The sequence below is a fragment of the Paralichthys olivaceus genome, chromosome 14 (genome assembly GCF_024713975.1).
Source record: "Paralichthys olivaceus isolate ysfri-2021 chromosome 14, ASM2471397v2, whole genome shotgun sequence".
Lineage (NCBI taxonomy): Eukaryota > Metazoa > Chordata > Actinopteri > Pleuronectiformes > Paralichthyidae > Paralichthys > Paralichthys olivaceus.
Genome location: NC_091106.1, coordinates 19,918,734 through 19,941,616, shown reverse-complemented (window position 1 = coordinate 19,941,616; position 22,883 = coordinate 19,918,734). Strand labels below are relative to the sequence as shown.

The 22,883-nt window shown below is 41.8% G+C and overlaps 1 protein-coding gene and 1 long non-coding RNA gene across 5 annotated transcripts in view; both read right to left on the bottom strand.

Annotated features, from left to right (window-relative positions):
• Window positions 1-3,491, bottom strand: part of LOC138413711 (uncharacterized) — a 53,694-nt gene extending 50,203 nt beyond the window's left edge. Inside the window, exons 1-2 of one of the 2 annotated variants that reach the window (XR_011246127.1) lie at window positions 3,477-3,491; window positions 2,877-3,244 (exon numbers count right to left, since the gene is read on the bottom strand). This is a non-coding gene — a long non-coding RNA (uncharacterized lncRNA). Of the gene's footprint in view, window positions 1-2,876; window positions 3,339-3,476 lie in introns of those variants that run through there. The other variant, XR_011246126.1, reaches the window with a different exon arrangement.
• Window positions 3,492-8,373: 4,882 nt separating this feature from the next.
• The window catches only part of anapc1 (anaphase promoting complex subunit 1), a 31,583-nt gene continuing 17,073 nt past the window's right edge, over window positions 8,374-22,883 (bottom strand). For 2 of the 3 annotated variants that reach the window (XM_020095458.2, XM_020095467.2), the window contains exons 33-53: window positions 22,522-22,662; window positions 21,294-21,446; window positions 21,070-21,151; window positions 20,763-20,854; window positions 20,476-20,610; window positions 20,105-20,208; window positions 19,423-19,501; window positions 19,248-19,322; window positions 18,955-19,007; window positions 18,663-18,810; window positions 18,343-18,539; window positions 16,710-16,796; window positions 16,033-16,150; window positions 13,697-13,774; window positions 13,533-13,600; window positions 12,921-13,059; window positions 12,204-12,290; window positions 11,113-11,208; window positions 10,612-10,801; window positions 9,197-9,328; window positions 8,374-8,998 (exon numbers count right to left, since the gene is read on the bottom strand). In XM_020095458.2, coding sequence (XP_019951017.2) covers window positions 8,856-8,998; window positions 9,197-9,328; window positions 10,612-10,801; window positions 11,113-11,208; window positions 12,204-12,290; window positions 12,921-13,059; window positions 13,533-13,600; window positions 13,697-13,774; window positions 16,033-16,150; window positions 16,710-16,796; window positions 18,343-18,539; window positions 18,663-18,810; window positions 18,955-19,007; window positions 19,248-19,322; window positions 19,423-19,501; window positions 20,105-20,208; window positions 20,476-20,610; window positions 20,763-20,854; window positions 21,070-21,151; window positions 21,294-21,446; window positions 22,522-22,662 — 2,397 coding nt within the window. In that variant the 3' untranslated portion in view covers window positions 8,374-8,855. The remainder of the gene's footprint in view (window positions 8,999-9,196; window positions 9,329-10,611; window positions 10,802-11,112; window positions 11,209-12,203; window positions 12,291-12,920; window positions 13,060-13,532; window positions 13,601-13,696; window positions 13,775-16,032; window positions 16,151-16,709; window positions 16,797-18,342; window positions 18,540-18,662; window positions 18,811-18,954; window positions 19,008-19,247; window positions 19,323-19,422; window positions 19,502-20,104; window positions 20,209-20,475; window positions 20,611-20,762; window positions 20,855-21,069; window positions 21,152-21,293; window positions 21,447-22,521; window positions 22,663-22,883) is intronic. The other variant, XM_020095474.2, reaches the window with a different exon arrangement.

Below are 22,883 nucleotides of genomic sequence, written 5' to 3'. Positions count from 1 at the left end.
AGTTTCCTCTTCCTGGTTTGAATAGTGAAAACACTCTATCTGACCCCTTCTGACTCTGAGTCTTCAGTTTCTCAGTTCAAATCTCCTCAGACCTCACTGACCATGACAGCAAAGAAATATGCAGCATTAGTTTGTAAAAAGTCAAAATCGTCGTGTACTTTATTGTGAATCTGACACTAACCTGAGTCCCTCCATATGTGCGACTGAACTTAAAATGAACTTCACACCTTTGACTCTCAACTTTCTCTGCTGCTTCTCCATAGCAACATCTCTCTCGTACGATGTCCCTCTAATTAGTGGAAACACAGAAAACAAAGCAGCCTATAATCATCTGGTTCCTGCTTCTGCCTCGTCACCCTGCTCACCGGCACAACTCACAACACAAACAGCTAAATATCACAGAGATACAGGAGAGGGCATTCCTACCTGCAGCCATGACGACTACAATGTGACTAAATGGTAAATGAATTATACTGCAGACAAAGCCACAGATACAGTGGGTGAAACTTTTATATCAGTTTCTAAAATATAGGATTACCTTGTTGGAAGCGTGCGACATGGGTCAGGGAAGAACCCATTAAAAAGTTGGTGCAGATCTAAATGCGAGACAGGACGTTAACATTCAGGCACATTTAAAGAACGGATTTCTGTGAGTGTGAGAGATTTGGTGCAGCTCGATTGAACCTAAGCGACTGCTGGGGACACGTCTTTAAAACTGTATTTCACACATAATCTCTCATCTTGTTCCTGCTGCACACAAAATATGAGATCAGTTAACATCAGCCAAAAATGTCACTGTGTTCGTTTTCTTCCTGATAAGAATCGCACAGAGTTGCTGGGGATGCAAAATGATGAAAGTGGCAAGAGGAAGCTGCTGCTGAGGTCACCAGGAAGTAGAATGAGGAAACGACACGTATGCATGCACATACACACAAGGCATAAAATACATGATCTCAAAGAACGAGCCTCTTTGAAATAAAGGTTGTATAAATATAACATGCAAACACACTCCCTCCAAAAGTCTCTCTCTCTCTCTCTTTCTCTCACACACACATAAGCATACACCCACACTCATTCTCTCATCGTCCCTCAAACACACTCACTCAATTTTCTGCACACATCCGGGTTGACAGCTCTCTGCCTCTAAGGCTCCAGCCACATGAATGGAGAAAACTGGGACAGGGAAACCCCAAGTCACTCATTCTGAAACTCTCAAACACACACAATCCTATACACACACACAGACACAATCCTACACACACACACACACACACACACACACACACACACACACACACACAATTACAAACTATTTATTTAACTCTTTAGAGGTCAAGTGTGTAACATTTAGAATTTAATTTATTGGCAGAAATGTAATATAATGTTAATATTAAAAGTGTAATAACCTGAAACAAGCCTCTTTGTGTTTTTGTTGCCTTAGAACAAGCTTAATATTCACATCAGAAGCGGGGGGGGGGGGGGGGGGGGGGTCCTCTAGAATCTGCCATATTGCGCTGCCATTTTTCTACAGTGGCTCAGAAAGAACAAACCAAACAGTGGCTCTAGAAAAAGCGCTCCACTACTTTACATGACCTTCAGGCCACAGTGGAAGGGTTGGGGGGGGTAATAAATCTTTAGGTTCTGCAGTGGAGAAGGAATTTCTTAGAAAATTACATTTAAAAAGAAGTCTGCACTTATAGCAAAGTTGTGTTGTTCTAATTTCTAATGTTGCAATGAAGGTGAACTCAACGAATCAACTATGTCAAGAGAAATCAATCCTGTTCAAACAAGAGCGAACACAAATAACTCTGGATGAAATAAAACCTGTTGGACATAAGAAAAAATAACTCAAGGTCCATCTAAGGCCTTCAGGGATTCTCTGAGTCAAACCTCAAGGTTCTCGTCAGTGAATAAGCAAAAACCCATCAGCTTGTTAAGTGACAGCAGATGAAATTTGCTTCGTCACCATTGTCGGCTATAACGAAAGACAGCGAGAAAACCTAGAAAGTAGAACCCATTGACTTTGTTTTTGGTGTGTGTGTGGGGGGGGTTAAACCATCATTTTCAATATCTAAAATGAACAGAAATGTTGAAAGTCAAAACATCTGCAGCTCAGGAGCAGAGGAAGATAGTGTGATACAAGCCAGAGCACCAGAACAACGACTAAATGGACCTTGAGGCAAAGTCACAATATGTTTTCATGAACATGTAACTTTAGTTTTGTTTCACCGTTAATGAAACTGTAGCCTAGTTTTACTCAGTTGAGCCGTTGGTCTGGTTTCTCCTTCATGATGTGGATGATGCAGTTCAGAGTAAGTTGTGTGTTTTCTGTCTTCACTCTAAACCCTGGCTCCAGCGAGTGACGCCCACTACATTCTTCCGAGGCTTTTTTTTTTCCTCCCAGGAGATGACGCCCACTAACACATACTTGAGACTATAAAAAGATGATCGAGCTTCACAGGAATGTTTCCTGCAGAATGATGATACTGCAAGAATAAAAAACCAGCGCATTTATGGCTAAAGCGCACAGGAGGAGGTGGGCGACTGTGCCATCATGTCACAGAAAAGTTTCAGGTCGAGTCATTCAATAAGTTTTTTTTATTTTTTTAAAAGATACAAAAGGAAGAGGAAGGCCGGGTTACTATCTCTGACTGACACCGCACACTTCCTTCTATCTTTGCGCAAACCGCCCATTACGCATGAGCCTGTGCGCGGCGATTGCACGTCTCCATTTCTCCATTTCTACACTGTCAAGAAAAAAAAGTTTGTATTGTGTGTAATATGTGTCACTCCAATTCAGTTTTTAATCAGAGTTACAACCTGGATCCAGACTGTGGCACAAAGTTTTCAAGTCATGAAAGAAAAGGAAGACTTACCCCCTCATCGTCACTGGCGGTCACACTCGTCTTTCACTTTTTTAAAACTCAGTAATGTTGGCTGAGGCGCGCATGTGCACACATTTCACCTGACACTCTTTTTCTCTTTCACTTTCAAACTTGTTGCTGTGCGTGATAAAAGCCATCCAGACGCACCGGGCGCCATGTGGGCATCTCCTCTGCCTCTCTCCTCTCTAAACGTTCTTCACTCCAGCACCGGTCTTGTTCTCCTCTGCTGCTCCTCCATTCATACTGAGGAGGCTGCGAGACTTGCACCCTGATACATTTTCGTACTTTTCGGTCACACCCACCAGCCCTTCCCTCCGTGCTGCACCATGAATGGACTTCTGTCTGTCATCACTGTAGAACTAGATCACACACACACACACACAAGGGCACGTTGTAAAGTACACTCACAATGGCTAAAGGTACGAAAACACACCTGTCTCAGAGTGTAAGTTCACTCTGTGTGAGCAGCCTGCAGAGGGAAACACACACATTAGCTGAAGCCCTGCGGACTAAGAGGAAATAGCAAATGCACAGAAACTGTCTGAAAATCTATTTTTAAAGGTTAATATTTCCAAAGAAGAACTCACCTACCTTCTGCTTTCACCATGTTAATCTTTGTCTCTCCACCTGAGACTCCAACCAGTGTAAATCAAACCTAGTAACCTGGGTCGGAACCTGCCGGGGGTCTTTCTGTGTGGAGTTTGCATGTTCTCCCCTGTGTCTGTAAGTTTTCTTCTCTTTCCCTCCACAGTCCAAAGATAGTTTAGCCAGTTAGAGACTTGAAAGTGCTTGTGGGTGAGACTGTGAATGGTTGTTCCCTTTAGTTTTAGGCTTTTTCTATATGTGATATGCGGTATATAGATAAATGCGAATGGGGATCTTAAACCACACACACAACAATGAAAATGTAAAATACAACACAACAAAGCCCCAAACTTATTTTCAGTGTAGTTTTCAAAATGTCATTGTGGGTTCAGAGTGAGGATTATAGAGGCCTGTTCTCAAACTGACCGAGAAGCTTCAAGGTTTCTTTTATTCATCCCGACTTTCATCTGAGTTGCAAAAATCATGAGCGTCACAGTTCATTCATCCTCCTCGACAAATGAACACAGACGATACAAATACCTGAATCCAGAGATTTAAAGTATAAAATCACAATTCAAACAATACCATGAAAAACGATATAAACGAAAGTTGCGTTCAATAAGACGCTGCACATCTTGATACAGAGGATATCAGTCTTCCTTCTTCCGTCTGTCTCCTATGCCTCATGTATTTTTAATAGAGGACATTAGGCAGACGTGTTGAAAACTCTCATACATAAAGACACAGGGACGTTCAGAGCATTTTCAAAAATGAACACATAAGGAAGTAAAAGCAGAAGTTGCGGTAAAAGCTGGGTTCACTTCCCTGCAGCTTGTTTCGTTCAGCTCTCAATGCCTTGCTCAAAAGTAGACAAGTCTTTTGATAGAGGTCTCTTTCAGTGCTCTGCATGTGTGGACGCACCGGCCTCTGTCAGTGGGCTGATACTGTATGTGTGATGAGTCATGAACTGAAATGAACCCTGATCGAAATTTGATTAAATGCTACATGAGGAAATTTCTTGTTAAGATTTACATAATTTCGTGCCAAGTGCAAACTGTGTGGAAACCAGATCTGAACTAATCGCTTCTCGTAGGTTTGACCCTGTGTAGAGAAGTGGACGTTAGAGGAGGGGGAAGTGCAGATGTGGTGTCATGTCAGGGACTCCGCCCACGACAGATGTTTCAAAAAGACCAAATTTTCTTTTCTGTCATGGATTGATCAGGGCCCACCAGGGGGCGCAACACAACGTCTCCAAAAAACTACGATAAGATGTAAAATAAGGACAAAGACACGAGAGAATGCAGAAACGATTTGTCCGAAGATGACGACAAAGTGACAGAACAGCCGCAGAGACAAAAAAAAAAAACTACCAGGACACAAATAACATCGAGAAAGAGAAAAAAAACAAGAGACGAAGCTCAAAAAGAGAGACTCGTAATCACAACTATGAAGAGACAAAACGATACCGAAAACACAAAAAACTACAGATCAAGTGAGGTTCAAGTCCTCCTGCAGTGACCGTCGGTTCGATTCCGACTACAAAGAGCCCATAAAGACACAAAATACCACGGAAGAGTCTTAACATGACCACAGGAAAACAAAATAAGAACAAGATGGCCACAGATGCTAAACCGCCACAAAGAGTTTCAAATGAGACGGAAAACCTCCACAAAGAGACACGAAGTGATTATAAACAGGTTTTATCATTTCAAGTTGTTTTGTCTCTTTCTGTTCGAGGAGCTTTGAAGAAGGGACGAGGCCCGAAAGGAGTCAGTCAGTTTTGACTGAAATTTGTTTTAAACTTAGTCTTTCAATGTGTACTTTTAAAAACGGGTTAAACCTAAACGCTCATGAGTCCGTAGTGTGTCTGTGTGTGCAGTTGAAGCCACAGGGCTGGAGGGCGTGTGCACTGGGACACACTTACTTCGTCTTATTGTGGAAACAAGCAGCAGAGGAGTTTTTTTTCCAGTAGACAGCAGCGCTCATTTTCCCACAGAATCCATACACACAGAGACAGAGAGACATCACAAACACTGGACTGTTTCACAACACATGCCTCCGAGTCCTGTGGCTACAAACACAACTCCCACATGATTACACAATCTCACATTATGTTAGGGCATTTAAATCTGATCCAGAGCGACTCACAATAAATGAGCTATAGAGGGGTTCTGCATCACATGCAGACAGACCACCCTGGAGCTGCGACAAGATCTCCTTTTCAGTTAATGTGACGTTCAAATGTTGGCCGCGGTAAAGATTAGATGTTTTTGAAGATATGTATGTTGGTTATTAAGCTTCGAGGCAGGAAGTCTAATGTTATGAACAAAAGGAAACTTGACAAGCCAACAAGTTGACATGTCATATTATCACTTAGCTGGAGGCCCAGCTTGAGTTGACAGGAAATGATTGACTGTTTTTTTAGTATCTTGGGACGAGACCATCCCGCAGAAAAAACACAGAATCTGTCATTTTATCAAAAACCCTGAATTAGCAACTAAAGTACGGATGGAACCATCACACAGAGTTGTCTGAGTTGTCAGAGGGCTGAAGACACATTTGACAGAGCATCAGCTTCTTCATATCTTTGTCCCCGACGAGCATCAAACATGTTATCTGCAGTTATTTGCTGTTTAGAAAGCAACCACAAAGTCAAAGAGCAGATGAAGTCAGTTTCAGTTTAGTTTCGCTGTCACTATCTTTAACCCTTATTTTTAATTTTCACAGCTATAAACCAGGAATTTAAAAAAAGCAGATGTCGCTTTGTGTTTGAGGTGCACCGGAAACAGCGTCTTTCAATGAGCTTCATCACTTTCAACACAGGCTTCAGACTTCACGTCTCTTCGTCTGCACCGGGATTTACTTAGAGAGACAAACGTGCACCCAGCCTTCAGGTTAGAACACACTGTGGCCCTGCGGCATCACAGTAAAGAGGAGACACCAGAACTATTAAAACCTCAAGACTGTTTACTTAACTTCCCTTCGGGGATGAATAAAGTAATCTATCTATCTAAGACTTTGATCATCTTAAAAACGCCCAAAGCGTCGTCCCAGTTCCCCTTTGGGTCCGGACTCTCAGTTTACTGGTTAATTTCATGTGGCATTTCCCCAGGATGTTTGTTGAGACACGTCGAACTGAACGTGTTTCCAGGAAACCACACACACGTTATCAGTCAGATAAACACTCAGCAAAATAAAGTGTCAGATATATATAAATATCTATATATAGCGATATGTTTCTCTGAAATTGATGACTAATTTTAATTTGTATATTTGCATTTGTTAGTTTCTATATTAATGATGAAGAACAAGCGTAAAACCACTATTATCATATTAAAACTCAGTTAACAAAGGAAGTAAAAGTAAAACCTTCTGTAAAATAGATAATAAAAAATCTGAAGTAAGCAAAGAGAAGTAAAATGCGAGGTAGATGACGAAAATAGAAACATGCAAAGCAGATTAGGATGAACAGCCAATCAACTGTAATGTGGATGAGCAGTAACTGAACACTGGTGTCACAGAGCACAGATGTTAAACTGGACGGTCACAGGAAGGAAGAAACTCCTGCGGTGTTCAGTGAGCACTTGGTCATTAAGTGTCCCTGGTTGAATGTGACTCTGTCTGATGACGAGGAGTTTTGACAAAACCCTGCTTTCCTCGACTACATGCAGAGGTTCAGCTCCAACGCTCTCCCATGATGATGGGATGTTACAACATCTGACAACTTTTCAAATGCTGAAACAATTTAGAACAGATGGCTGAAGGTAGATAACAAGGAAAATGCCTTTTATTCACTGGTGCAGGATCTCAGATGTGACGACGTGTGGGTTTAATATCACTTCAAAGTGATAACGGTTTGATTTTGTACAAAGTTGATGGTTGAAAGTAAAAATTTGTTTCATCGATAAAGAAAAAACAGAAACATATGTCCTGATTGAGCGCGGACCCCATGTACTGATTGCTCTGCAGCAGCCGGTAGGTCAGTTCACACCCGTTTAATTCTGACCAATCTATAAAACGGCTTAATGCTGCCACAAGTATGTATAATAAAAAAAATCATAAGTATTCCTGTGACCTATTAATGAAAATATGAATAAATCCAAGACGTAACGTCAATCGTATTTATGTATCTTGCCAAAACTGAGTGTAACCAGCTACAAAATATGAAACTCCCCAAAACAGATGTGTGGGATCTCCATACTCATAAAGTGTTTGAAGAACAGAGGCTCACAGAGATGAGCATATGAATCATTGGTGTTTAGACTGACACAGAAGCTGTGTGGAAATAAGTTATAAAGGAAAAACAGAATATACCATAATTATCCTCTGAAGTTTGTTTTTATCCATAAAAAACTATGAGTCATGTCTGAGTTGCTATTTTTCTGAGTCTTTTAATAGTTTGAGTGTTGAGACGACCGGAGAAGGTTTGTCTGCAGCAGGAACTTTGGTGCTAAAGGCTGAATGCAAGGGACAAACACATTTTCTCAAACGGAAATGTATTGTGAGCAGGTTTTAATTCTGAGGTGGGTGAAATGTTTCCTCCAGCTCTGAGTGTCCACGCACACAAAGAACTAAATGAAAACGAATTCTAATGGGTTTGATCTGAGCGTGGGGAACTGATCTGTGTGCTGCAGCTCTGTGGAGCGGGTGTGGGCCATTTGTTATTTCGCATGTTTTCCATTTTCACTGGAATGTTTGGTTGGTTAAAAATTATCTGGAATTCCAAGCTGAGCTCACACTGCACATCCTCCCACTGACATCAGGGTTTCTCTGCTCAGTTTGGGATCTAAATCGTTGAGGCAGAGGTTTTTTGTTTGAAACACTGGGATACACAGACATAAAATAGATTTTCTCCCTCGTGGGGAAATGGTAACACACAGGATAAACCACAGTATTCATGAAGTGTGCACGTATTTTTCGTTTTTATTGTCTCGCCTCAGTTTTCCCGTCTTCACAGCACATTAGCCTGAATTCTGGAGAGTCTTCATTTTGCACTGAGCAGTTTGTTTCTGTCCTTGTTTGGCAAGAATGAAAAGTTGCCTCCTGTCTTTTCAGCGAATGACATCCATCGTACAAGTCCCCATTATGTTGCACCAGAGAACTGGCATCTGCACTGCATAATTACTGAAGCCTAAACCTCCTTACTTGGTTAAAAAAAAACTAAATAGAAATATTATATTACAAAAGCTTTAAATTGTATGAGAGTTTTTTGTGGCTGAGAAGGAGACTAGGTCTTTTTAGTTGGAGGAAGTGCAGCCACACAGATGCAGTGAGACATCGGGACGTCTTATATTTTGTCCCACTTGCTACAAACACCTGAAGGTATCAGCTATCTGTCCTACCTGCGCTCGCAGCGGGAGCATAAGGCTGTGAACTGCATCGGTATCAAAAGGCTTGCAGAGGGAAGCCCGGCAGAGTCTGTGGATTTAATGCAGAGCCCAGCAGGACGGGTACCAGCCTCAGCAGGTCTCTGAGAGGGATGCCCAGCTGGCTGCTACGTGACAACAAATCCCCGAGTGAGCTGCAGCCTGCAGGACGAGAGGACAGAGCTTCAGATGAGGTCAACTACAACAGCACTGTTACACGAGTACGAATATCATTGTTCCGTATACACAAGTTGTTTGGATGGGATTTGGAAATATTGAAAAGTAGAAAATGTATATATTCAAGACAAGTACATCAGAATTACTTGCATGATGGAGTCTAAATTAACGTGTTTGTCTCACCCTCCAGCTGTGTGTGTGTGTTCCTGAGGCAGGGGATAGAGCGGTACACCAGGAAGCAGGCCAACGTGATGGAGTGGGTGTCCTTAGGGAGGGCCTCGCCCCTCAGGTAGGACCTCAACACGGAGCTGTTGTCTAGAGGAGAAAACACACAGGTCAAACAGTCAAACAAGGTGTTTGTGTAATAGATTACCTGTAGCAGTCATTTTTTATAACTGTGATTCTTTTACCGGGTGACAAACTCTAGACACTCGTTTACAAGACAAATTTAACACTTAACTTCGGGAACAAAACTCTTTTTGGACGTACCACAGGATAAACGAAAGAAAAATGTTTTCCATTTTAACTGTTGATGTTAAACAGAAGAGCTGATGATGGGACCCAAGATGCAGGAAACACATTTGTTCTCAAGTTATGTATTATTAGACAATTGTTTTAACTTGAGTTTCTTCACACACATAATCCACATCTGTCGCACCAGACAGGTTCATTCAATCTGCCACAAAAACACTTGTATATGACATCATTTGAAGTTTAACTATTACAATGAAATGAACGAAAAGAAAATACATAGCTCTTCTTCACCATATTCAGTTCAGTTCTTTATTATCCCACTGGAGGAAATGTGTCTTGCAGCAGAACACATATTTTAATAGTGACAACAATGCACATAGATCATAAAATTAACACATAATTCAAAAACATCATCGGATGAATGGAGAGAAGAGAAAAAACCAGAATGGTAAAAAAATTACAAAGGTTTGACTCAGACGCAGGTTTGATTCCAAGGTAAGTTCCAGAGAACAGAGACATTCCTGAAGCTTGAGTTCAAGTCAGTTTGTTTTTTCTTTTATACGTCTGCCAGCAACAAGAATCTTCATGAAACATGGCGGTGAAAACACGTTTGATCTGTTTACATGATCACAGGCTTTGTCCCACGACACCTGTTTCCCACGCCTCTGTGTGAGCCCTCATCACTGTGTGTGTGTGTGTGTGCGCATGTACCAGTGAGGGATGGAATGCGTGTTTGTTTGAGTGTATACACAGCCTGTTTAACTTCTAAACTATGACATTAGTGTGCTACACCCAGTGCAGGAAAACAAGCTGAAACACATCCAGCCTGTGAAATATCCGAGCAGTGACACAGCAAAACAGAGACGCACTTGATTTGTGGTTTCAAAACATGTATGGTGTAAATAACTGAGGCTCCGTTAGGTTTAAGTTTTAACTACGTCTCTGCTTGATTCAAGAAAATGTAAAAAAAAATTGCAACCAAAGCATCAAATGTTTTTAATATTTTCACTTCATATGTGAATCAAACTCCAGCCAGATTATCATTTAAGTTATTTCAACACGATCCATCCGTTCCACACGCACTCCTCCCTCCCCCTCCCTCCCTCCCTCCCGCCTCTCCTCACCTTTGAGCCAGCAGTCCAGCGCCGCATCCACCATGTTCTTCATGACGGGCAGGAACTCTGAGGTGAGCAGAGCATCGTGGCGATTCGCGGCGACCCGCAGCACCCTGCCGTCCCACAACTCCACCACCAGACGCAGCTGCCAAAGAGGGAAGGTCTGCAGCAGGTCACCCCGCCGCAGAGCACCGACCGCCTAACAGACAGCAGCGGAGACGCAGGGTTTGAAAAAACCTTTGTATGTGCAGATCAGATTTTTATCTCCGAGAGTGACGTTAGGTTTTCAGTAACTGCGTATTTCAAAATCACAGTGAACAACTTCACTACAAAATTAAAATCAACCTACAGACACGTTAAGGTTTAACCCATTTAATCAAGGGAACATTGGCTTTATTATTATTTATTATAAATGAAATTATATCAAGTAAAGGTAAAAACAAGCTTATGAAGAGATATATTAACAGAATAGTGTGGGTGTGTGTGTGTGTGTGTGTGTGTGTGTTTTACCTGCTCAATGGCGATATATGTGGGCAACATCTCTGGACACTCCTGTGTCACACATTCATACAACATGGCTGAGAACAACGCAAGGGTATCTTCCCTCTGCACAAACACAACACACACTGTGTTAATCTGTGTGGTTTAGGTATTACACATTTCCAGTTTGACAGTTCTCCGATAAACTGATGAATTTTCAATGAATCATCATCTAAATAAAACCGAAGCCATCGAATGGGGAACTTGTCAAACATACAGCGTTGTATATCACAAAATCCAAAGTGATTCATTTTAAATCAGTAAAAGGAAACCACCACTTTTCCTTAAAAGATAAGGTAATAATCTGAACTCAGCAAGAAAACTAAGGTGTACTCATTTGGAAACTGTACAAACTAACAACTATACTATACATTCAATGCCATCTCTTCATTTTCACAACTAGCAGACATAGGGAGATTGGCAGGATGCAGCCTGTAAATTCAGGTCTAGACGTGGAGCTATTTAACGGTACATTAATAAAACCAGACACCAAAGAATCTTGCAATTACTTGCCAACATACTAAATGTAAAAAGAAAGAAGGTGTTGACATTTAATAAACAAGGAGACGTTGAGGAGAAGCAGGAAAGGCTGAGCTGGTGTCACTGGACTGATAATAACAGATAAACAGCACAGAAAACTGTTAAATTCAATTACTGAGGGTTACGCTAGAAAATTACTAATTTTCTTTCATTTCACTGTGCAAGCTGGAACCAGCGACCCAACCAATTAACCTGGAGGTGCGATGAAGCAGCCTCTTTACTCCGAAAATATGAGTCAAGTGATTAACCAGATGAAGCATTGGCCGTGGCAATCTATCTCTGCAGAGATGACATTTTGTTTAGACCTTCATGGCTCCGATACTGAAAGTGACCTAAACCCTGGCTCAGGGGTCAGAGCGGGTCTTCCACTAATCAGAGGGCTGGCACTTTGATCCCCTGCTCGTCCAGTCCGCATGCTGAAGTGTACTTGGGCAATGAACTGAATCCTTAATTGCCCCTGACGGCTGTGCAACACTTGCTTAAAGTGTAGAAAAATACAAAAGCTGTGCGTTCAAACTCACGTGTTTCATTCCATCAGATGTTTTACAGAAGAGCTCAGCAAAGGAGACCAGAGCCGGCTCAGACGTGAATGTTGAGATGGCTTCAGGCTGCAAAAAAAAAAACCACACACAAGGAAAGAGTCAAATTATTTAGATTCACAAACACACAAAGGAAGAATAAAGAAACAAAAGACAGTCGAGGACGAGGGGGAGAAAAGAAAAAGAAAAAACGATTTTTTTTAGACAATAGGTGAGAAGTGTACGAGGAGAAGCAATCAAGAGAAGGAAGAAAGGAAGGGAAGATGAATGCACAAGAAGAAAAAGATGAAGGGGGAGGAAGGACAGTGGGGACGAGTGGAATAAGTGATGTGTGTTTAGTGGACCTGCAGGTGTATTGACAGCATACACTAAGGCCATTTGGAAACCAGTAATAGTCTGTCAGCCACACAGCTGCCTGCTGAACCTGTAGTGACAACCTGCCAAGACTGGAAACAACCAGCCACAGGGGAGGAGGCCCCTTCCATTGCATTCACTTCTACCTGCAGCCTGTGTGACAACTCTCTCGTTTTCTTCCAGACCCTCTCCTTTTCACGACAGTCTCAGTGTATCCGTGAGTATTATTACTTCTCCACACAATTTCAGTAGAGTCAAACTGTAGTAAGAAAAACAGACTGCAAAAATAGGACATCTTTTGTTTGGTCTTCACATTCAGAGTTGGACAAATTCCCTGTGACAGACCTTGAAGGCTTGGACTCCGGAGTTACGGTGGTTGACGGTGGAAGCCAACAGGCTCTTCCACCCCTGAGGGTCGTCTTTGTAGGGCAGCTGTCCGGCCCGTAGTTTTACATACAACACCCCATGTCTAGAGAGGATGGACCTGAGGGAGACAAAGAGAGAAACTGTCCCTTAAATCAATGAACCCGATTAACACATGAGACCAGAGGGAATTCCTGGATTCTACTTATCCATCTATGAATGTCTGATCACTTTAACATAGTGTATTTAGTGGTTTCAGCAGTTCCCTCTGTACTTACTGCTCGAGCTGGGAAAATGATATCAAGAAACACATTTTAATTTTAATCAATACTGATAATTAACACTCTAAATGTGTAAACATTATTATTTATTTAGTGTTTAAAGACTGATTTGTGCTCAAGTGAAGGTTGAGGTTTTAAACTCAATGAAAAAAACATTTTACACATCTTAGGTCAATAATGTGTTGTATCTTTTCACTGTGCTAACACAATGCACAGGAATTATACTGATATGTTGAGCTTTTGTTATATTGCCACTGAGGAAAGTTATGTTGTGATAACTGCTGATATTTGTTGATTGGCCAGCCCCACTTACTGCAGATGCTGTGTTTCTTTGCTGAGATCAATGGACAGTTCCCAGTAACGTGGCCCCTTCACCTTCACCTGCAATAAGCAAATATATAAATGCATGTTAGATGATCTGTAAACCTAATTTCCACTGGGCAATAAAGCTGTAAAGCTGCTGTTCTGAGACTCTACCCGTTTGAGATGATGCAGCTCAGGGAGCATGGTGGGAGCCATCAACTCTACCGTTGTCTCATCGTACCACTTGGTCTCCTGAAACCAGAGAAATACATCATCACAGCATGCACAAGATAAAAGGGTCACACATATACAGCTTCACACTTTCAAACTGTTAAATCTAACTACAGACGCATTGAGATTGATAATAAGACCTATAACCTGAATTCAAAGAGCCTTAGCAAAGCGGCTGAAATAATCTTCCTTCCTGGAAATGAAGAGAACTGTGACAGCAAGAATTCTGAAAGGCCGCACACGATAGTGAGAGTCATAATCAGAGAGCAGATGATTATTGCAGTACTCATATGAGCTGTAAAGGCCTAAATTCTTTTAAAAGAACATATTACTACAGAGTCATTCCTGAATTAACCGAGTCAGACTGGGTGTAGACTCATTCTGATGATGAGAGTAAAATGGAATGAATGAAGTATTTTTGACAGAAAGAATATGGGTCTATAGCGTTAAGCAGGAGTTATCTTCAGTTGCACTGATAACTGGTGATGTTCACATGTCAATCAAACAGGTTTTTTGAGCTCATAAACACCAGAAAGTTTGACTACAAGACCTGAACCTTGAGGCATAACACGTGTCTTCTTCTCTCTCTTCAGGGTAAACGTATCATATTTACATTTTATGAAAGAATTTTACCTGAATTCTTTATAAAACATAATAACGAAAAGATTATAAAATGTGCGTGAATGTTTGCAAGAGTCACGTAACGAGTAATTGTTGGTCGTAGTGTCCACCTGAGCTTTCTGCTGTGAATTTAATTGAAGTGAGGAACGCTGTCAGGCGTCGTGTTCACAGTGGACAGTAAAGTCCATCTTTGACCTTCAACCATCCGTCACATGTGGAAACACTATCAGCTTGAAGCCACAGTGGGTTAAGAAGCCGACCGTGTCCCTGATCCAAGTACACCATCCACATTTCTTTTCATCTCTCTAATATCAGTAGTTTACACTTTTAATAAACTGCATTAAAAATCCTGCAGTGACCCACAACATCATACAGACAGAAAAGGTCAAGATACAGCAGCGCAACACTCTTCTCTTCAACTACTATACACAGAGCAGGTTTAGAAATGTATTGCAATTTATATATATGTTTGAAATAATTCAGGGACAAAACTGTGAGAGAATGTAAAGAGCTGGTGTTGAGTGAATGAGTGAGAGGACACTGAAGCTGTGAGCCGGAGGAAGCAGCCCGGCTGACGGCAGCAATGCTGACGAAAAGCAGAACGTGGTGGTTTGGTGGGCAGGAGCGTTATTTTGAAATGAACTGACATTAGCTCACATTGTGTATTACAGTTCACGGTAGCGTGTGTGTGTGTGTGTGTGTGTGTGTGTGTGTGTGTGTGTGTGTGTGTGTGTGTGTGTGTGTGTGCGTGTGTGTGTGTGTGTCAAGAGGAAGTGTGTCGATTTTACAAGTGTGACATAGATAGAGACTGAGAGAGAGTGAGGGAGGAACTGCACGCCCGGCTATGTAACAGAACAACCCATGCTAAGTTTCATTCTCTAGTGTCCACATTGAGCTTCTTCATGACTGAATACACGGTGAAGGAGGTCGAGCAAATAGAGGATAAAATGCTAAATATTATAATAAGTGTATTTGTATAGCTCATTTAAACTATGGGCTTGGTTGCTTTACATATTGCGACTAAATGTGACAGACTATAAAACCAAAATTACCACACTGAGGCTGTATGCATTCCTCCGTCTACCAGTGCAGTTTCCATGTACATGTTTCTACATACTTTTTTCCAGATTCATATAAGGTCAGTGTGACCTTTGACCACTGAAACGTAATCACTTTATCATTGAGTTCAAGTGACAACTGATCAAAAGATGAAGAAATCACCCCCAAGCAGTCTTGAGACATCACATTCAAGAGGCCAGAAAACATATAGATCTTATCAGTGTTGTACCAGAAGTACTCAACCTCCATACGGGCCAGTCTTAATATATCACATTCACAAGAACACGAGGGCACTGTGACCTTGACCTTTCACCTCCAGGCACCACAATTTTAAGACACTCCCTCAATCTGATCTTCAGATATCATATTCAAGAAAACACAAAAATACTTTGCGAGGCCGCCGTGATCTGATCCTTTGACGTTTGGCTACCAAAATGAAATCCAAGCTCAAGTGAATGTTTCTGCCAAATGTGAGAGAATTCCCTCAAGGTGTTCCGGAGAACATTCATAAAACATGCTTTGTGAATGGGCATCTCCTTGATCCTCAGGTGTGTGTGTGTGTCTACATGTGTCAGCCAGACCTCCCTTGTTGAACCGACCTTGTAGGTGACCTCTAATAGGGCGTAGCAGGGCTTCAGGGAGTCCACGTCCACAGGGACCAGCAAACGCGGCTCAGCAGCCAGCACGGCCAGGTGCCGCAGGGCCTGTAGGTGGTAGCTGCAGCGGCAGGAGCGACATCAGCAAAGAGTTGGTGATTTACAGTCAAATATAAGTTGGCATGACAGATTGAGTATAGAGTAAATTATTACTTCGGAAAAACATGAGAAATGTATAAAATAATATCATATTATAATTTATAAATAAGTCTGTTTGTATTGTTTATTTCATGAACTGAGTAAAATTAGAGTTCATATTTATTCTATTATTTTTTTTAACTACACACAAACACAGAACAATTAACTTCCCTGACCATAAACACCATCACAAACATCAGGTGTCACCCTGTATTTAACAAGCTATGATCCACTTAATGGTTTTTCCCTTATTGTGTGTAGTTTCCATGGATCAGTTTGGAGTTTCAATGGTGTAAATGTTGTTCTGCCCTGACAGGGCCTGAATTCAATTTTAACGCTTTGTGTTGACTCCAGATGCAAGGTTCCACTGCTGGATGCTCGGTGTTGTCTTTATGACAGTTTACAGCATGTGCAGGTGTTTGTATTTACAAGACGTAAAACATGTATTCACTGCAAATAATCTGAGTGTGTGTCAGTCTCACCGGTTGTCGGTACTGTGAGCGGGGAAGTGTGGGTACAGGGCACACAGCAGAGCAGCGATGGCCGAGTTGGAGGTGCTCAGGGTGTACCTAACAAACAACGTTAGAAATACTGTTACTTGATTTGTCACTCTTCACAAAGTGAAGTTAGTTAATCCAGATGTGCGTTCTGATGTAGTCAACGTCATGGTCGGCCACAACAGAGCCTCTTAAACGTAATAGCAGCCAGTTGAGTGTGGGCTTTGACTAATGGAGTCATTATCATTAAGTGGTTCAGATGATAAAAGGCTTCTTGCACACAGGTCACTTGTGAGAGCACTTGTTACCTGAGGTGAATTACTTCGCTCTCCACTTTAATGGATGCTTTAGTCGTGTTTTAAAAACCTCATCTTCACTGAACTTTACATTCTTTTCTCACAAGTTTACAATTCGAAAGATCTGAAACAGAGAGCCACAGTCAGTGACGATGACAAACAGGGGAACTTTAGAATAATCTGTTTTGTGGTTGAAACAGTTACAGACTTTTGCTGACCATTACATGAAACCTGCAACCTCACAAGTGAAGCTCTAGCTGTGTTGCTATTTTTTTCTACTGCCCAGAAAGATGTGTGAAGTTAATTAGATACGAGGAAATCTATGATCTACATTTGACCCGCACTAAATATTTTAGAGTTTCACAATACTTGATCTGGTGTAACTTGTCGTGGGAGGACATTTGACCACTCCCAGGAAACCCACTCAAACATGATAAGCCACTAAGAAAGCCCCTGTCGGCCTGTGGTATAAGCTGTTAGTCAAACGAGCAGTAGCAGCAATTAGTCTGAATGCCCAAAGTGGCTTTGGGTTGAAAAATTAAACTTTCACTTCAGTTTCCTGCATAAAAACTCAATAAATGGGAAGAGAAACTAACTGAGCAAACAGAATGAGAGAGGAAAGAAAGAAAGGAAGGAAAACAGAGTTGAGAAAATGAATAACGGCAACGTAGCGCAAAACAAAATTCATAGAAAAGCAATAACACATGCATGGCAGTGAAATGCAAGTGGGGAACGGACTGAAAGGCAGACAGACAGGAAATAAAACAATGACACGGCACGACAACGGCTCTCCAGCATGACCTTTAACCTCTGCAGGCACGTGGGTAACACACTGCACAGCATGACATTCAAACTGAAGCTCTGCTTTCAGCTGGCAGGTGTAAAATAACAACATAACCTGAATAAAATCAAAAGGTTCTGATTGTGGCTGTAGGTGGAGAATCATTTTAATCATGCTATCAGAAAAGTTAGTTAGAGTAACTAGGTTTAGGTGTGTGTGTGTGTGTGTGTGTGTGTGTGTGTGTGTGTGTGTGTGTGGGTGTGAATACCATTCATTATGCAGAATACAGCAGTCAAAAGAGACTTGTGTATTTATGTGGCTCGCCCACATAACTTTTGTGTATGTGGTGTATCTGGTTCTTCGCGGAAATGGCAGTCCGAAATCTGGTGGGTGTGTTCCAGAATGTATGCTATGTTTTCAGTTTGAGTCTGTTGCAATGGGGGGGGGGGGCATAAGAACACTGCTGATTTTGACCCCAAGCGTACAGTAGCTTTTAAATAGCTGCTATTTGTGTATCAATGTGAGTATATGAGCATCTCACCTGCCGCCTCCCAGGAAGAGCAGGCCCAGTGCCATATGATGAGCCATGTGGAAGCCATAGTTCATCTCACCACCAGTTCGCTTGTGGAAGAAGCGACAGAGCTGCAGGACCTTCAGATTCCCGGTGCCAGACATCACCATGGACATCGCCAGCAGGATCATCGACAGACCGGTCTGCAGGTTGTAATAACCAGTTTGCTGGGGAACGAACACGCACGGTGGCAGAAAGAACGTTCAACTCATCTCAAAGTATAAGTTCATAACTGTGACATCTTCATCTTTTAAGGTCAAATTCACATGTATACAAATTAAAACACTTACCACAGCAGCTGTACCAGCGAAGGACATGATCTTCATGAAGGTCCTGGCGAACTCGTAGAGGCAGTCGAAAGCATCGGAGTTGGCGGAGCCAGCAAAGCGTAAGCCCAGTGCCATACAGGCCCCGGCTGTGATGTAGTCTTGGGCTTGGCTGAGAGAAACATAATGTGCTCAGTCATGATGGTGGAAGAGCGCCACTACAACAACCACTGAGGGTGGTGGAAGAATCATGGATGAAGAGAATATGTGCTTATACAAGGTTTAAAGTTGATAATGTTTATCTCTTAATACTCACGCCATTGTCTCCATGTTGATGTCCTCTGAAGGGTCAAATGTCCCCCTCATGATCTGAAAACCCCAAAAAATGAATTGTCATTTACTTTATTTAGGATATAGGTGTTGTGAATATAAATGCAATGTGTCTAAGCAACCACTGCACTTTTCTTCTTAAAAGTTAAACCTGCCCTCTGCAGAAAAATGAACCACAACTCAGCTGGGAATTCTTTACAAGTTATAGTGACTTGTTTCCTGCTCTGCAGCATCACAGCCACAAATACAGTATGTCTGCATATGTGTGTATTTTCTCACCTGGGGTATGTTACTCTTGACCCACTCGGTATTAGGGAGGATTTCATCCCACATGATTATACACCGAGCAAGAGTCTGTGAGGGTAGAGAGAGAAGTATACCAGATTGAGAGAAAGGTGAGAAAAATGACCAGACACACACACACACATACACACAAAGCTAGTGCTACACTAACCCTCAGCAGCAGAAACTCTGGCTTGATGAAATCCAGCAGGAACCAAGTGTCTGGAGGTTTCAGCCAATCAGCAATCGACCTAGTGGAGAAAACCACAAAGAGGTAAGGGGGTGTTAATAAAGTCCTTTAACACCCACTGAACCAATAGACAGCCGGCATCGATGAGCCTTGAAGAAGACAGGAACTTCTTGACCAATTGCAGAAAGCTACGAGACTTGTTCTTCTGCAGCGTAATGTGACAACGGGACTCAGGGAGGGGTGAGATTTTTCTTCAGGGGAGTTATGATGCTCTGCTCAATGACATAGAAAGAACCACACTTTGGCAATATGATAAAACTTAACAAGCATTAACAAAGTCATGATATACAAGTATGTGTCTGTTATGAAGTTTGTATTCATGTCATTTACTGGCTTTAATGGTTTGTCTTAAAATAAAATACAAAGTGGGTCAGTGGGATACTTGATTTTGATTCACAATAGCAGATAGTCAGAACATTAACGTAACGCTCACGCATCAGCAGTCACATTCAACGTGGGACCTTTTTTCAGAGAGGTAATTTGTTGAACAATGGCCCACATACACAAACGTATTGTTATCCTCACTGAATTAACTATTGAATCTACAGTTAAATGAAAAACACGGTCGCCTTGGATAAAAGAGTTTGTGTTCTTCTTCTCTCACCTGTTGTTGGTCTTGAGGTAAATCATGGCGAGGGCCAGCGTGGCCCCGGGACACGTCACATCCACATTGATAGTGTCACCTTCCTGGAACGATGATTGATAGTGCTTGAAGGAAAGCTTAGCTGTTAGTTAGCTAGCTAACCTCATTAAGTGGTCAGATAATTACCAGGAATCATTACTCTCTTTCATTTCATCATATATCATCAGTTGTGAAACTTTGTTTTGTGTTGTGGTGCCAGTTCATCTCAAGAGGTGAGTCATTTACTATTGTGTTAATATGCCGTGAAATACAACAGTAAAGGTTTCACCATTACATAATCAGAATGATCAAACACTTTTACTGTTTATCGATCCTTAGATTTGTGCATCTACCTTGATCTGGTAGCTTGGGGACTTGTGTCTCTCCCTGTTGGCCCCAGCCTGGGCTCTACGGTGGCCCCCCACCATGTACTGATACAACTGCTCAGGAACATTCAGGTCTGTCATCCCTATCAGGTTACTGCCATGCTGGAAGGAGAGAGAGAGGAATGAAGGAAGACAAGGGGATAAAAAGTCATCCCCATTTTGACTTCAGAGTAGAATTTTTTTTTTTAAAACAACTACTGGTAATTCTAGTCGAAAGATATTTTCACTAGTGGGGTTTATGTGATGTGACCTACCCCCAGACAGACCATGCCCAGGGCCAGTCCAGCAGCGAGTGAATAGGACTCTCTGTCTGTACAGTACTCCATCTCTGGACCAGGGGGGCGACCTAAGAAAGGTTTTTTGTTAATTTGTGTTGAATGGAACCAACCAATATTTTCCTTATCAATATAGATTTATCTGACCATTGTTTCCCGGATCAATCGATTGATTTGTCTTTTAAATAATTCAAAAATCTTGATATGGATAGATAGAAACACAGATACATTTTCCTCCAATCAACTTCTCAATGCAGCTCATGTCTTTATCCATCCAGACACACACCTATCTCAGACAGCAAGACTTCAGCGTTGTGTCGGTGTCCTGTTCCCTGATACACCAGCCCGATGCCAATTACAGCAGCAACCTGCAGATAAGACGGAGAGAGAATTGAATGTTTCAATTTCATACACAGTAATTTCTGTTTTTGCACAGGGTCATACAGCCGCTATGCATCATGAGGATTATTTTTATCATTATGTTTGAATGATTGCATGCACACTCTTTACCTGCACATTGTGTGGCACGTCCAGCTCAGTCGAGGTGGGTGGGAGCAAGGCGGGGATGTGTATGCTAAGCAGGCGGGTAATTGACATGTCCATGGTGCCCAGCTTGGCTGAGGAAACGCCCAGTATGAGCCCGATACTGGTCATTTCATGGCCCTGACAGATTGACAGAGACAGTGGATTTGGGGTGAGTGTTTTTTCTCTGAACTGGCTTCTCTTCTAAGTAAAATGTAGACATCAATTTACTCTAAACCATGAAAGATGATGTGTGTTCACTGTGAACCAGATACTCGCTGCAGCAGAACAAATGACTCTGAAGAATCCAATCAGTTTCCACAAGAGCTCAACGTGACTGAGGGCTTTCATTAGACCCCTGTGAATCACCTCTGTGCTGCGTGTGTGTGTGTTTGTGTGTCATATCATTCTCTGCCTGCATGTTACAACACAAACACTCTAAAAAGAACGCTGTGTATAATTAAAAATTTTGAATTGTGAAGGAAACACTGAACAATTTTATAACAGTTAATTTAATTCCCGTCACTAATTGTGTGGATCTAGGGAGAGACATCGAAATTTTAATATAATCACTTGAAAATTAGATTTTCTCCAAATCTCAGGAACTTCTGTAACCTCTCTATCTATAGAGGGATGATTGAGACAGAGAACCGGTTCGTCTTTTTGAACTGCAACTGCATTTCACACCATCCATCGATATGGAACTGGAAGTGAATCGATCTCGAATCAAGTGTGGACACATTATTGCATCCTCTTCTTGCATCCTGTTGTTTTTCTCACCTGAAAGTGGGAAGTCTAGTTTGAAAGCCCAGTTTCGTTTTGACTGGCTGCTTGGCTCTGATACAAGTTTACGTCTCGCATTTAAAGTTATCTAGAGAAATGTGTATGAGAACGACTGTGTGTGCGCTTTTGTGAGTGTGTGCGCATGCAATGAAAGTAGATTCGAGGTGCCTTTTTGAAAACTGGAGTAGGTTAATTTTTGTTTTACTCTCTTGCAATTCTTTGTACTTTGGTGTGTGAGTGTTTGTGTTTGTGTGTGTGTGTTAACACCACAGTAAGAAACAGTATTTAAGAGAACAATCAACAGTAAACCGAGTGCAAAGGTGTTCATTACACCTGTGAATACTGCATGAAAGAAGGTGTTTGTATTTGCTTTGTTCTTGCTGTGAAACTCAAGGTGTGAAGAACGTACAAGCAAGTGTGAATGAGTGTGTACCTTGGTGAGGTAGTCATGTATGTTGAGCGTAGCCAGCTTGGTGAGGTGTCCATTGAGGCCCAGGGCCATAAGGAAGCCTGCGTACTCATTGGCCAGCTCGGGGCTCTTTGGCTTGTTGTAGGCGATCCACGCTGAGTCAACCTTAACGAACAGAAATTAAGCATATTTAATATATAAGGTTTGTTTACTGCAGGAGGGAGATTTTCCAAATTCCAAAAGAATGAATAGATAGATTGAAGATGAGATTCCAGCCGTTTTAGGTTTTATTATGAAGTCTTGAATATAAACAGCAAATTTAATTTAAAAAAATCCAACATGGCAGTGTGTAGAAACAAGTGAGTCATCATCTGCAGTGCACCCCT